Below are 15,610 nucleotides of genomic sequence, written 5' to 3' on the forward strand. Positions count from 1 at the left end.
CTCCCCTTATATTGAGTCACATGAATACAGATGACATTTAAATAACACCAGACGCACAGCTATATTAAGGGGAATGTCTTATTTCAATTAACAATAAGTTATCAATGAAAGTATATCTAATCTAAATGTATAATTTGACTACACAATGTAGTAAACTAGAACATGCATTTCCTGCTAAGAGCTAAACATTTTTGCAAAGCTAAGCTAAAAAAGCAGGAATGTGAAATGACTTGCCTGGAAAGTGTTAAAGCTTAAATGATACATTCTGAAAAGCTGACACTGCACTGTATAGCTGGCTTGAATGTGTAAGAAGAGGATAAATCAGTAGGAGTAGGTGAGTGAATGGGTTCAATTAGCATTAATGCTATTTAAAATTTGAATACCCATAATGTTTGAAATTTGTATAAAACGGATAATGAATTTAAGATGTGAAAATGTAAAGGATTACATTGATTATGAATCAGAAGATACAAGTTGAACATGCATGAGAAGTAGTGGAAGCAGTATGTGTTGAAGGGATGGAGCATACAGAAAAAGAGTAAGCATCAAAAGAAGTTCTAATTGGATTTTTTACACAAATGAGTTGAAGTGCACTGAGAAGAGTTGAGGTTCCCAATAATTATCTTTGTTGGAATTTTGGAAGGAAAAACACAAACTGAGGTCTAAACTCTGACAAGAGTTTAACTAAGAGCTTTTATTTAAAATAGGTGCATTCTATGTTTCTTGTTATCATACAGTGAGTGTAGCAGTGATGTTCAGATATAATTACTCCATAGGGGTTTTATTTTAAAAAGGGGTTTGGGTGGGTGTTGTGAAGGGGTAGATTCTTAAAAATAGAAAAGCCTGAATCATCCAGTGTGTTGGTATATTTGTTTGTCTGTGTGTCTCAAACGACACTAATTAGCTAATGTCAATCACATGAGCACTTGTGGCACTTATACTCTCTAAGCTGAAAAACTTGAATTCGTACTTTGAAATTATGTTAACATAACATACTATTTAGAATGTAAAAGCTATAACAAGATTAAAAGTGCTTATCATCTCTGTGATATTATCCATATTTATATCCACACACATTTTGTGCATGCGAGTCCAATCATCCCCCTACCTCACTGACCTCCTCACCCCTACTAACACCAACGGTCTCAGATCCACCTCAGCCGGTCTCCTATCAATCCCGAAAGCCAATCTACGCACCTTCAGGGACAGAGCCTTTGCCCAAGGCCCTGGAATTCCCTCCCCCAAGATCTCAGCGACTCCGTGTCCCTCACACTCTTTCAGTCCCTCCTCAAAACAGATCTCTTCTCCTCTGCCTACCCATAGCACCCCCCCCTCCCAATCCATGCCCATTGATCGTCTTTGTTTGTCCTTGTTTTCTTTTCCTTTGTACTCCCCCCATCCTAACCCTCCCCTTATTGTTATGAAAAGCGCTATAGAAATCCAATTTTGTATTATTATTATTAACATATTGTTATCATTAGCAAGAAAAAAGTTTGCCAAACACATTGATTTAGATTTCATGTTGGTGGTGTCAATAACTTGAGCTACTGATCAGGATAGGAAACAGAAACATTCTTCACTCAAGATATGCTGTTTTTCAACACTCAGTTTAACACTGACTTTTTTTGCAGAGGTTTGTTAAAGTTGTTGTCACATTTTGTCCCTTTATGGCAGGTGCGTCAATCTGGTTGCATAATTGTTACTATAGTTATTTTCTGAAATGTTATATGAGGAATGAAAACTTTGGGATTGGCAGAATATTTAAGTCAAATAATGAAAATATTTCTGTGTCTGAAATTACGCAGAAACAGTAATACTTTTAAAGATGATACTTCGAATTTAAGATTTTCTTAAGTGAAATAGGACGTTGATAATTAGATATTTTGCTGCTTATTCAGCATTCACAATGTATTAGTAAAGTAGTTCAGTTATAGTTTCGGCACGCTCCTGCCGATACTTCTTGAAAGTCAGAACCCTATTAAATGCTCCAGGTCTGATGGAAGTTCCAGAAGGAAGTAAAAGTTCAGACACTCTTACTAGGTCCTATTCCAATTCAGCCCCTACACCCTATCCCACTTCCACTCAGTTGGGTGGCTGGTGCCATATTAAGGGACTAAATTAACCAATCAGAATCAAGGGTTCAATTTAGCCGTGTAAATAAAGTTAAATAAACATTCCACTGCATGTAGTCGTAGCTTTTGTATTGATAAAAAAACAAAAAAAAACACATGTTCATTTGAATAGAACATGAAATAGTTGGTATCCTACAGGGCAGCAGTAGTTGAGTCTGTAGGAATTTGGCTTGGTAGCTGGAGGTTTCAGGTCCGAGAAAAGATTAGGGGACAAGTACTTTAAGAGGAGCCAGCTCACTTTCTGGGCACTGCCGAGGTGCCCTTGAGCCTCCCACTGCTCCCAGATGCTGTTTAGTTGCGGATACTAGGGTTACATTTAGAGACTGAATTTTACTGTGAGTGTGCTGTGCTGCACATGTGTGTGACGATTATAAAATTCATTTGAATCCTCCATTTCCATAAATGTTCAGACCAATGGCATTTGAGATGGTACTCAAGCTAAAAATTAAAGTTGGAGAAGTGGCTGTAGAGAAACGGGATTATGGCTAGGTTCTTATCGATGATCCACACTCAGCAGAAGAGGGCGGTAATGGTTAAAACCATAGGTTAATTAAAACCCAAAGAGAAGAAGAATGAGAGCTGGCTGTGGGCGGGGCCTGGGTGTATAAAGAGAGGGCGGGGCGTCGAGCGTCCTTCAGTCTCCCGCAGCCAGGCAGACTACCGAAATGGCGGCGCCAGCAGAGAGGATGGAGGTAAGGTGTCCAATAGAACATTAAATAAACACCTAATTAATTTGTGTACACGCTAAACGCATATCAGTATGATCAGTATTCCAAATGATATATTAGTTGTTGGACTTAACGTTTAGCTTTTGTCCTTGCATTCGCTCCAGCTCATGATGCATCCATTTTAGTTGAAGCTAACTTGCTATCGTTAACGTTACTATGTGATGCACCCGCTCATTCATTTGGGGTTGCTCATCGGATACAGCTACATTTTGACGTATACACTTTTGTGTTTGTTTACTTTTACGTATGTATATCGACTTTGAAATCGATGGCCATCGCTGTACGTTTAAGCGACTTCTGGTGGCAGAAACGTAGTTTTACTTGGTGCGACAGCAAGCCGGCCTGTGGGACCGCATGGGAGCCAGCGTGTTAGCTCCGTTAGCTTTCTGTCTAGCTCAGTGTGAGTGCTGCCTCATCCATTACATTACTCCTCTGTTGGTTCAAACACATTCCACGATCAAGTAAACATCTTCCACCAGCGTCGTGTTTTGTTAGCGGCATCACTATCTTATTTTATGACTTGTTATTTTATTTTATAGTTGTTTGACTTTAGTGACGTAGTAAGTTTAAGCAAACAGCTAATAACGCCGAGAGTGAATTGTCTCTGTGACAATGTGGCCTGACTGTGAGCTGATGTACCGAGGCTTTTGATGAATGTATATTTGACAATATCCTTTTTAGAGGAAGGCCACGATCACTTCAGCACCATGGACCATGTGCTCCATCTTTGTGCGGGCTGGCCTCATTCATTGCCTGCTCGGGCAGTCGCAGCATTGTACATTTATTTTTGGCTTAAACCAAAATCAATATGAATTTATCTATTCAAAAAATAAAATAAACCATCATTAAAAAATCTGTCCAAACACGTGTGTACATCTATAAAATATAAAGGTGGTAGTACAGTGTTTTAGCTGCACATAATTGCAGCTTGTGTCTCAAAAAAACGTAGTTAGTACTCTGTTCAAAGCATATACAATTGTTTTATCTATATTGAGTTTTACCTTTACCATATGGCTGTTTGCTTTATTAATATTCTGCCCGTGTCCTCCATCAAGTAAAACTATCGGTTTTATGTTGGGAGCTTCAGCAGGTCTAATCTCTGCAAACGGATACAATTGTATTTTTTCACCAAACCTGACACAATGGCCAAACTTACTTGGGTTGTAATTGTGGGTGTCTTTTGTTGAGATTTCTCAGGGGGAGAGCTCAGCCAAGCCTGCAGCGGAGGATATGACATCAAAGGACTACTACTTTGACTCTTACGCCCACTTTGGCATCCATGAGGTAATTCCCTTTCAACTCAAACTGCTGTGCTTAGGTTTTCAAATGATCAACCCATATAAAGCGTATCTGTTTTGTGTAACAAGATTTAACCCTCCCTTTGTTCCTTCAAATGTAGGAAATGCTGAAAGATGAGGTTCGCACTCTGACCTATCGCAATTCCATGTTCCACAACAAGCATCTGTTTAAGGACAAGGTGGTGCTGGATGTGGGCAGTGGGACAGGCATTCTCTGCATGTTTGCTGCCAAAGCTGGAGCCAAGAAGGTTATCGGGGTATGTGTTGGTACTAATCCAGTTGGAAGGGTTGACTCATGTTAACTGTTGGTCTTTAGTGGCATAAGAAGGCAGTGTGAATTAAAATGTTGCTCTTTGTCTTATTAGATTGAGTGTAGCAGCATCTCAGACTACGCTGTGAAAATTGTGAAGGCCAACAAGATGGATGACGGTGAGTTAGTGGAATTATTCATGGTCCCATCATTGCATGGTTGCTCAATATAGGAATGTCTTTGGGTCTCACAGGAATCAGGGGCTTAAAGGTTGTAGCTGATGACCCTTTCTGTGTTTACAGTTGTCACCATCATCAAGGGAAAGGTGGAGGAGGTGGAACTGCCTACAGATGGCGTCGACATCATCATATCAGAGTGGATGGGCTACTGCCTCTTCTATGAGTCCATGCTCAACACAGTTATTTATGCCAGGGACAAATGGCTGGTGTGTATATTTGTTTGTCTCTCAACACATTAAAATAAATGAGTTCCTCTGCACTGTAGTGATGAGGTTTCCCACGAGTCCAAACTGACACAACAGTACTTTTGTGGTGTGCTGCCATAACAAATACATTTTTATTTAACCAATCACTTAAAATAAAAACCTTTTTATGCTTTATTTCTATTTTCTCCTGGTAATTCCTATGGCAAGTTGCATTGTATTCATGGACTTCAATTCTAGCTAATATGAGAATTTAAGGTAATGTTTGATTAAATAATATTCTATGGTTTATAGAATTGGCATAACACTGTCAACTGCTATTGGACATTAATCATGAGGTGGCCTTTGACATGTGACAAAATGTACCATGTTGCTCGTTTCTCACACGAGTCTGACTTCTGTTTCCCCTCTACAGAGACCAGATGGACTAATTTTCCCAGACAGGGCAACCCTTTATGTCACTGCCATCGAAGACCGACAGTACAAGGACTACAAAATCCACTGTGAGTAGTTTAACATTCATGGGTCTATGTTGTGTCAGGAGACTCATTGCGAGGTCGTTCCTTGTACTTAATGGATTACGTATATAAATAAACGTATTTACTCATGGGTAATTAGCCATTTTCTACTCTTTAAAAAAAAAAAAAGTATCTTAAAGGTCCCATCTAATGCTTTTCCGGTTATTACCCGTCCCCTTGTGTGTTATGTAGCTTTCTGCATGTAAACGGTCTGCAAACCCTCAAAGTACACCCTGTAGCGAGTAAAACTCTTAACACAGAAAAGACCTGTCTATGCTGCCCCAGAACGACTCGTTGGAGATTTTTCCCCGAGTATAGGGACGTAACAATACCAAGGTCCAAATGGACCAATCCGTGGCGCTCCTCACACACACTCACTCGGCCTTATCTTTTCTCAGCTGCGATTAGGGATGGGTATCGTTAGGATTTTACCGATACTACTTATCGATACCGGTATTTTTCTATACTTTTCAATAATTTGGTGCTCAAAATTATAGACATGATTACAAGATGTGAAGATTAAACGACAGTCATTTTATTGTAATTTATTTTTATTTAATTTAACTTTTTCAATGTCATACCAAGCAGGTATGAGTGTTTGACAGTGTGTCTCTGGAATACCATTATAATCCGTTTATTTATAATTGTAATGATGGATTATCAGTAATCATTTTAAAGTTACACAGACACTGAATTATTAAAGACCGTGGTACAGTTAAGCTCCGACGTTATCGGTCTTTTTATCGGTACTGGAGACATGTAAAAAATGTATTATTGCTAAAACAAACATTATATCGCAGTTTTAGTGTCGCCAACTCAGTTTCTAGTACGCAAAAAGACTGCAAAATGAGTCTATGATTATTTTTAGTATTTTCGATCTTTCCAATCCAGACAAGAGATCTCTCCCCGCATGCTTGCGAGGGGCACACACAATTGGCGGAGAGAACGCGCTCCGAGGTGTGGTTAAACTTTACCCATCTGGATGTGGACAATGCTCGTTACCAAAAGTGCAATAAGAGTTTAGCATGTAAGGGCGGTAACATGAGCAATTTGTCGAAACATTTAGCAAAAGTGCACCACATTCAGATGGAGAAATGCACCGTTTTCGATTGTCTTTCTAGTAGCTCTGTCATCATAGTAGCATCCACGAGTAAGTTTTCCACGTCAGGTATGCTAACCGCAACACACAGTTAACACAATTATACAAACATGGGTTAATGATTAGAGGTAACTGAGTTATTTATTTTGTTAAAGTTTCAGCTATTCTGTTTAAAATTCTGTAATCAGATTATTTAATACGATTTGTTAAAACATTGTTGTTTCTTTTGATGTGAAATATTATGTATTTCATTTAAATAAAAAGCAATGTTAGTTTTGTTCACAATTTGTTTAGTTAGTTTACCTTTTTGTCAAACCTTAACGATACCATCCCTAATCATGGCTACGTAAATTTGTTTTCTTGCTCTTTCCTGGCTGCTAGTTCAGTGAGTTTTGGTCGTACAGTGATGAGACTTATACCAATGGAATCAGCTTTCATGTGATATGTTGTTTGTGCAGATATGGTTAATATCGTCTGTTAGCTGAGTTTCTTCCTGTTCAGTGGGTATGCATCATTAATAGGTTGTTAAATGTTAAGAAGCCTTGAGACGCTGTTTCTAGCAAGATGTTGCGTCTGCCCCTATGGTCTGCCCCCGGGAGTCTCACAATAATAAGAGCACTGTTGGGAGAGATGACGAGTGGCATTCACAGTGGCCAATCAGTGGTAATAAAACCGGATACGTCACACGGAATGAGGGTTCCCAACCAACCAGAATTGTTTAAACTAAGGAAGTAGTGTAATTCATATACCGATAGCAGCACCGTTTGTCCAGCGTCGGGTACTGACTTGGTACCGGTTCTCGATACCCATCCCTAGCCGCGGTACTCCACGGAGTTTCGCCGGCACACACACTCACTCAGCCTTATATTTTCTCACCCGCGGCTCCGTGGATCTCCACTCACAGTTCGCCACACTGCTCAGGCTGAGTTCCGCGGTGTCTCGCAGACCCCACACAGCAACCAGGAAACGACACCAGTAATCCAGCTCACACTGTCCGCTCCTCGAGCGGAGCAGCGAGCCCTGTATCGTCCCACCCAACACCCATTCTCGTTTGTAATTACTGGTGTCCTTTTCTGGTTGTTAACAAACACCATTGTAACACACAAACACACATCAGAGCAGAGTGGGCTCATAAGGAGGGGGGGGCAGGAGCTCCAACAAGGCGTGTAGGACAGTGAATACACATACTATACAGAGATGCTGTATGAGAAACCCAATGTGATTTTGGAACATTGAACAATGTAAATCTATTCTAGTATTCCTCAACAGTGGAATTATGATCAGTGGAAATGGCCATGACATGGGACCTTTAACTCTTGCAACAGTTTCATATAAAACACATTTTATTTTGTTTTCACTGCAGTCCTTAACCATGATCCCAAAACCAAAGTACACATCGCACCATGAAATGTGTTGCCGCCCAGACATTTGACTAATTAGTTCAACCCTTGGCACACGACTGGTGAGCCACACATCTAATTTCTGCTCTTGTGTCTGTATTAGGGTGGGAGAACGTATATGGTTTCGATATGTCCTGCATCAAGGAGGTGGCAATTAAGGAACCCCTGGTTGACGTGGTGGATCCTAAGCAGCTGGTCAGCAGCGCCTGTCTCATCAAGGTGGGTGGACCAATGCTTGCGTTGAGATTGTTATGATTTTCAAATAGTGTCATTCGCAGTGAAGCGTTTTCAATAATAAAGTCTGACTCCTCCCTTTGTTTTTCAGGAGGTGGACATCTACACAGTGAAGGCAGATGATCTGACCTTCACCTCACCATTCTGCCTGCAGGTGAAAAGGAATGACTACATCCATGCCTTGGTCACCTACTTCAACATAGAGTTCACCCGCTGTCACAAGAGGACCGGCTTCTCCACCAGTCAGTATAATTACTAATGATACCACTGGACAGTGTTCTATTGCTGTATATATGTCCTAGTGTCAATAATAACCATATTCCACTCTGTAAGACACTAAATTGTGAGTCTTCGATATGTGTTTGCATACCATGGATTAGAATTGGCAATTAATTAGCACTGGTAATTCTACATCTGTAAACTCTGGTCAAATGGTAACAGTAACACAGAGCATTTTTTACCCAAATGGTTCTTAACGAGATGTAACAAGTGATACTGTTGTACAAAGTACATGCCTGACTTTTGAAAACAGTACAGATGTTTCTACAGTACCATAAGTACAAGGCTGTGTAAATGTATTGGCTATCCAAATGGACCAATCCATGGAGCCGTTACGTTAAATCCGTGGATTGGTCCAAATTGACCAATCTGCGGACTTCCTCACACACTCAATCTTTTCTCAGCTGCAGCTCTGCCGATTTCTCCTCCCTGAGACGGTGGGGCGAGGCTGTGAGTCTGTGTGTTTTCGGGCTGGGTCTCGCAGACGGCCGCTGGGCTTATAGGGAGGGTGGGGGCAGGAGCTCCAACAAGCCGTTTAGGACTGAGTGAATACACATGCTATACAGAGATGCTGTATGAGAAACCAATGCGATTTTGGAAAATTGCACAATATAAATCTATTTCAGTATACCTCAACAATGGAATTATGATCAGTAGAAATGGCCATGAAATGGGCCCTTTTAACAATCGGGGCATTTCATTGGTATCTACTACTTTCTGTAATTATGACATCTTAGTTATTACTGCGTTAGTAGACATGAAGCTTTGTCATATGGAAGGGAACCATGATTTCATCAGTAGGTTGGAGAAACAACTGATTTTTTTTTTTAAGGCTGAAACTGCCTAAACGGAATGAAGTTTTTTGATATTTGGCTGCATTTATGGGTTAAACCCATCCTGCTCTGAACCACTATGATGGGTTCATGCTTTGGGCATTGACTTGGATCAAATAACATCTTCAGAACTCCAAAGTATTGAGTTTTAACAGCAGACTGCTTTTCACTTCCCTCCTCAGGCCCAGAGTCTCCATACACCCACTGGAAGCAGACTGTCTTCTACCTGGACGATTACCTGACTGTGAAGACCGGGGAGGAGATCTTTGGCACAATCAGCATGAAGCCAAACAGCAAGAACAATGTAAGCAACAAGTTTGGAAGTTCTTATCTAGTCTTGTGCTTTGTTCGTTTTGTCTGACACGTTGTTGTGTTTTCAGAGGGATCTGGACTTCACCGTCGACCTGGACTTCAAAGGTCAGCTGTGTGAGGTGTCGAAGACGTCGGAGTACAGGATGCGTTAGAAGTCTCTGTCCCTCCTGGTGTTAGTTTGTCTTGAGTAGAGGACAGGTAATACTGTTTGACTGAGTCTGTACACTAGTTTGATGCTCCCCATGCAGCAACATTTTAGAAACTTCTTTTTTTTGTGGTCATTTTCTTGTTCAGACGTTAACAGTATTTAAAAGGTCTTCACATCCTCTGTCAATGTGAGTTGTCATGGTGACATAGTCGCTAAACATAACTTGTGTTTGACATGTGCCCGGTGTTTGAGTCCAACATGTTCTGGGTTTTCCCCTGAGGTTCTTGTCTTTGCATGAGTGACACCATGGCCGCCCACATGTGTGCACAGTAATACTGTCAGTCACTTTGGGATCTCCTTATGTTTGATTCTGATGAAGTCTTGTGTCATAGACAAGACACCTGTGCACCAAACACCAAATGCCCTGTTCAAACCAAAAATAGCCATGTTTAAGAAAAAAACAAATGTATATCATATTGCAATTTTTGGAAAGATAACTTCAGATCCAAATGTTTACTTGAGACTAAATACCTTTCTTTTTTTCCCACATATTTTTTATAAATGAGCTGTCATTCCACCATTCAAAACTTTTTTTGTTTTTAAGCTGTGGGCAACTTCTCCTTAGGAGAATGATTAACAAACGCCACACTTAAAAAATAATTGAATTTAGTCTGAATACTGTGACTTAATTAAACCCTATTGTTCTCGCGTAACTGTGAACTATAGACTTAAAGCCTGCTTAGAATCGGTATGTGTTTTATATTTGGACAGCACTAGAGATGCTATTCTTGCAGGCAGCACAGTGAGCTGAGATACCAGAGGCTGATTCAAACATGCTCCTGTTGGGGCCTCTGCTGAGCGATGGCTGGGTTGCAGCATTTGAGATGCTCAAGATATCATCCTATGGCTTTAATCCGCTCACACCCTTGAGCATCAGTATGTCCATTAGTGCTTCACATAAGGAGAAGATGGCCATGTGTCCACTGGCCCATATCTGTCAGTTTGTCTTGATCCAGTGGTAACTATGTTGGCACTGCTGGGAGCTCTGACCCCTTGTTTTTCTCTTTTGTATTTTTGTCACCTGCTTGTTTTTTTTTTAAGAAAATAAAACTAATAAACTTTTATTGCATTGGCTACAGAAGTGTTCCTTTCTATGAAAGCATCTCTGTAAAGATGCTTAGCATTACTCCATTGTGTATCCTCTCGAGTAAGTGGTCTGTGATCTGCATATAATAACTTTGACTGAGCCAGGAGTTGTAGCTGTTCAAAAATGTCTTCTCAAATTCTACATTGAGGCCCCGGCTCCACGAGAACAAATACGGCAAAACGCATCGGAGTAACGCAAATGCAACCGCAAAAAACCTTCCGACCACACGCAATATACACCGGATTGTGTCAAGCTCCACGAGACGGCTCCGTTTACATCCAACCGCTGGAAAAGCTGCAGTACATATGCCGAACCTGTACATGGCGCTGTAACTTCCTCCACAAAAGCAGCGAAGAAGAATGGTTGTCATGGCTGCACTTCTGTTTATTCTCCGCGGTGGGGGCACATCCATGGGTGGGGGCCAAGGGAACCGCGCAGAGTTTTTCGCCGGTCAATGTGTGTTAAAGTTTAAATCTTCATGCTTCCTCATGCAGCAGCTGATCCAGTAAGTAAACCCGACAGTAAAAATAAACATATTTATAACTAGTTTAGGTAGTTTGAGAGGTAATTAAAATAGCTAAGGGTGGTGATCTGACATGCAGTGTGTGTTTTGCTCTCGCTGCTTCACAGCCGGAGGAGCTGCGTGTCTCCGTCCTGTCAGATTAGACTTCACTCGCGTTTATGTTCATATCGAGATAAAGATAAATAATCTGAAATCAGTGTGCAGTGTACTTTTGCGGAGGTGAGCAGCAGAGGTGGGGAGAGGCGGGGCTATGAAACGCATGACCGTATAGGCGACCCCACGGCCCCGTTGGACCCCCCAGAGCGCTCCGTTCCCAGATCTATCCACCTTTGGACCCGTTGTCGTTTGCGGGGTATGTTTCTACGTTTCCCTTATGGCGTCGTCGAGCTTAAAGGGCTATACGCATGAGAAATATGCGGATTCAACCCGTTTTCGTCCTCGTGGAGCCTACGCCTGAATCACTGTAAAGAGATAACTGTTTTCAGGAAAGATCTTCCTAAAAATGAGTCTGCAAAACTAATTTGTCATCGATGGTTGTACTGAAAAAAAATCTCAAAATAAATGTCTAATTTAAGCCTGCAGTGGGAGAAGCATACTTGGGAGGAAAGGGTTTTGTACATAGGCATTAGAGTGAAAATGTAAAGAAGTGACTTGCAAAAATTCACCTAATCTTCTAGTGCAGTGGTTCTCAACTGGTGGGTCGCGGACCCGTTTCGAGTGGGTCGCGGATGTGTGAGTGAAGAAAAAAAAGTTGGAAAAAAAAATTAGATTTTTTTTTTTTTTTTTTGGGGGGGGGGAAAAGTCAAACTTTTATTTTGAAGGCCCGATTTTCTTCTCAGAGTGTACCAGAATGCGTAGTTTATGTTAGTATTTCTAAAAATCTCCTGGGGGAGAATCCCCCCAGACCCCCCTGCTGGGGTTGGGTTTCAGCATGTGTGCCTTTTTATATAGTTCAGCTTTGATTCCATCATCTCATTAAACCTTTTTTAAAAGCATACTTTAGTTCTGTGAAGGGATATAAGGGATATATGCACTGTACTTCACTTTTATTAATATTGTATGCTCAAAAGCGTATATATATATATTACAGCACGATTTTTTGTTGAATAGATTTGAGTGCTTCAAAATGTTGGGTCGCGATGTATTGACCAAGTAAAAAGTGGGTCCCGAGGCCTGACCAGTTGAGAACCACTGTTCTAGTGTATATCTATCTACCTGGTGATGTATGTATACATTAACGCTCAGACCGTGAGTTGTGTTGCTTTGTGCTTCTACATGGATCGCTGAAATCGATTTCTGTATGTGACACTCGGAGTCAGTTCTATACAATTTGTCTAGAACCGATAAAGATCAATAGTGTATCCAAGGAATACACAATAGAATGTATAACTAATAAATGAAAAATCTCTAAAGACAAATACACTACAAAAACGTATTGACATGTTGGTTATATACATCTAAAAGGCTTCAAATGTATTGAGTATTGTATGGACATTGTTTGAATTGTGGGGTGGACATCACATCCTCTAGGGGTGTCCATGGATATGCCCCCCCGGGAAGAAATGTTTTAACATTTTAAAGTAAAATACTTCAATCTGGTGCACTTTGAGCAGAATTACTAGAGACTAGATCTAGGGGGTACAACTCTAAAACACCCATATGAAAAAGATCGGTTTACATTTTAATAACCAAATAAGTATGTGAACATAACCAATAACCTACCATAGCCAATAACAAATAAATGTAACTTATTTTTTTTTGTTCATTCATATCTTATTTTACCTAGTTAACATTTATTTATGCATATTTTTTATCCAGTTTTAAACAATATTTTTGGTTTACTGTCCTATAGTATACATTGAAATGATTTAAAACCTGTTTATCCCAATAATTATAAAGGAGTGCCTTGGAAATAGGCCTATTTGTTTACATAAATTGTGATCAAAACGTTTGAGACCCACTGCGATAACTTAGACTAAAGTTAACTATCTAAACACTCAAGAGTCCTTTACCTCACTGAGCCTCTCAGTCTGACAGGAGAGCTCTCCTCCACCATTGTTGTAGAAACATCTTCTTATATCCGTTAGCACAGCTAGCACCAGATGCTAATAACAACAGCGCCGGTACCGGTGCGCCCTCGCTCGCTCCCACGCTCACTCGCACTCTGGCTGTGAGCTGCGGGCGCCAGCCAACATCCTCCACTTTCATCACTTACATCGCCCATCGTACAGGGCAAATGAAAAGTGTAACCGGGGTGAAAAGGGTGTTACATTTACTTAATTATGAATGTTGTTACATCAAGGCCGAAAATTAGGATGAGCACCAACGGTCAAAAATGTTTTTTTCCCTCCCAGAGCTACCAGCGCAGCGCCCCCCCCCAGATCTGGCGCCCTAGGCGACCACCTATGTCGCCTATGCCAAAAACTGGCCCTGGTGACACTACCGGAGTCGAGGACGCTGAAATTAGAGAAATTACAAAGGGTTTAACAAGGTAGTAATGGCAAATATCAGCAATCGAGCCAGGCTTCAGAACCCCAGAGACCTGGGATTCCCGGCCCATCACTCAAGCATACAGGATGAACCTGAACCTAGCACCAAGGCCCAGGAAACTCAACCAGGTAGCTGGAGGCAGCCTACTCTAATGCCATCCCAAACAAACTGATTAAATCCATTAACCAAATTAATCTAAACTTAATTTGGAGAAACAAGCCACATTACATGAAGAAAGGTGATATGGTTAAATAAATTAAAAGTGATTGATTTTGAGTGCCTTAATGGAACTTTAAAAATTAATTGGATCAAGTCTTGGATCAAACATACCAACTCCTTCTGGTACTGTGTTCCAAATCATATATTTAATAAAATTGGAGGTTTGAGATTTCTTCTTAAAGCAGACTTTACTATTGATAAATTGCCTGTATCATTATCAGATTTTCACAAACAGATATTTTTATACTGGAAAATGTTATATGTACATAACTTTTCACCCCATAGTACTACACTTTGGAATAGTAGATATGTGTTGAACAGGAACAAATCTTTATTTTATGAATTCTGACGGCAACTTCATAAAGCACTTCCTCAAGAATTTGTACTTCTGACAAGAAATGTTATGGCTCACCAAACCATACAACCACAACCGCGCTCATTATTTATTAAAGGAATTTTAATCATGGATAAAAAATGCAATAATTACTTTATAAGGAAGTGTCTCACTGAAAAATTATTCCCTGGTAGACTAAACAGAAATGAAATCCGACATAAATTAGTATAAATAAGTCGATTAATAAGTTAAGAACTATGTATCTAACATTCCCTACTCCACCCAAAACAAAAGAAACACACTTCATAATTATGAACAACATTTACCCCTCTAAGGAATTGCTTAGAATACGTTTCAATATTGATGTTAACACGTATGTGAAAAAGATGTTGAAATAACGGACCATGTATTTTTCTCATGCCGTGTTGTACAGAAATTCTGGTTTGATATCCATAAATGGATAAAGAAAAAAATCTCATCATTTCCAGATTCTATCAGTAGAGATAATGTGATATTTGCTATGACCTTGCAAGCTGATGAACTCTGCTGTAATGTTATTTTATGTCTTGCCAAATTTTTTATTCACAAGAATCGAATCCTGAAGTCATCCCCAAAACTGATTGTTTTCTTAAATGAGTTTCAATGGTACCTGAAATCCTTAAAAATACAAAAAGGATCCAAAGCTCAATGTTTATTTAATATTCTGAAAGAATTCCCTACTGATCCGAACTGAAACAGAACCGTACTTATCTCCTTGTATATGTGTTTTATTTCTGTCTTGTTTTTTGTTGTATATTTCTTTTTTTTTTACCTTTTTGTGAAAACCCAATTATATGCTTTACCACCAATTCCCAATGATTTTAACTTGATTAGTAGTCCTTCCTTCCAGAGCATGTCATAAGCCTTTTCAATATCAAAGAAGACTGCAATCATTACTTCCTTGTTGGTCTGTGCTTTCCTGATATCTGATTCTAAGCCCAATATAGAATCCATTGTAATCCGACCATACGGAACCCACTTTGATATGGTGATAACAGAGCTTTACTTTCTAAGATATATGTTAACCTTTCTGTAACCATTCTTTCCATGATTTTGCATAAATGAGATGTCAGGGCAATAGGTCTGTAGCTGGATGGATCTAAAGGGTCTTTCCCTGGCTTTAGGATGGGCACTATTATTGCTTGTTTCCACACTGATGGAAGTTGACCAGTATCCCACACCCTG

General features: G+C 40.1%; 1 protein-coding gene across 2 annotated transcripts; it reads left to right on the forward strand.

The window, feature by feature from the left end:
• Window positions 1-2,740: 2,740 nt before the first annotated feature.
• prmt1 (protein arginine methyltransferase 1) lies at window positions 2,741-10,800 on the forward strand. 2 transcript variants are annotated; one of them, XM_034113647.1, is made up of 10 exons: window positions 2,741-2,824; window positions 4,058-4,144; window positions 4,260-4,415; window positions 4,524-4,587; window positions 4,711-4,853; window positions 5,266-5,353; window positions 7,971-8,086; window positions 8,193-8,343; window positions 9,396-9,517; window positions 9,594-10,800. In XM_034113647.1, the coding sequence occupies exons 1-10, from the start codon at window positions 2,798-2,800 to the stop codon at window positions 9,675-9,677; spliced, it is 1,038 nt and encodes a 345-aa protein (XP_033969538.1). In that variant the 5' UTR covers window positions 2,741-2,797; the 3' UTR covers window positions 9,678-10,800. The 2 variants fall into 2 exon arrangements, with proteins under 2 accessions (XP_033969538.1, XP_033969537.1); XM_034113646.1 differs by having other exon boundaries at window positions 2,760-2,824; window positions 4,049-4,144.
• Window positions 10,801-15,610: the final 4,810 nt, after the last annotated feature.

The sequence above is a fragment of the Trematomus bernacchii genome, unplaced genomic scaffold (assembly GCF_902827165.1).
Source record: "Trematomus bernacchii unplaced genomic scaffold, fTreBer1.1, whole genome shotgun sequence".
Taxonomy (NCBI): domain Eukaryota; kingdom Metazoa; phylum Chordata; class Actinopteri; order Perciformes; family Nototheniidae; genus Trematomus; species Trematomus bernacchii.

Coding starts and splice junctions, on each gene's coding strand:
- prmt1 (XM_034113646.1), top strand. CDS start 2,798: ATGGCGGCGCCAGCAGAGAGGATGGAG. Junction 4,854..5,265: donor ATGCCAGGGACAAATGGCTG/GTGTGTATATTT, acceptor TCCCCTCTACAG/AGACCAGATGGACTAATTTT. Junction 8,087..8,192: donor GCAGCGCCTGTCTCATCAAG/GTGGGTGGACCA, acceptor TTTGTTTTTCAG/GAGGTGGACATCTACACAGT.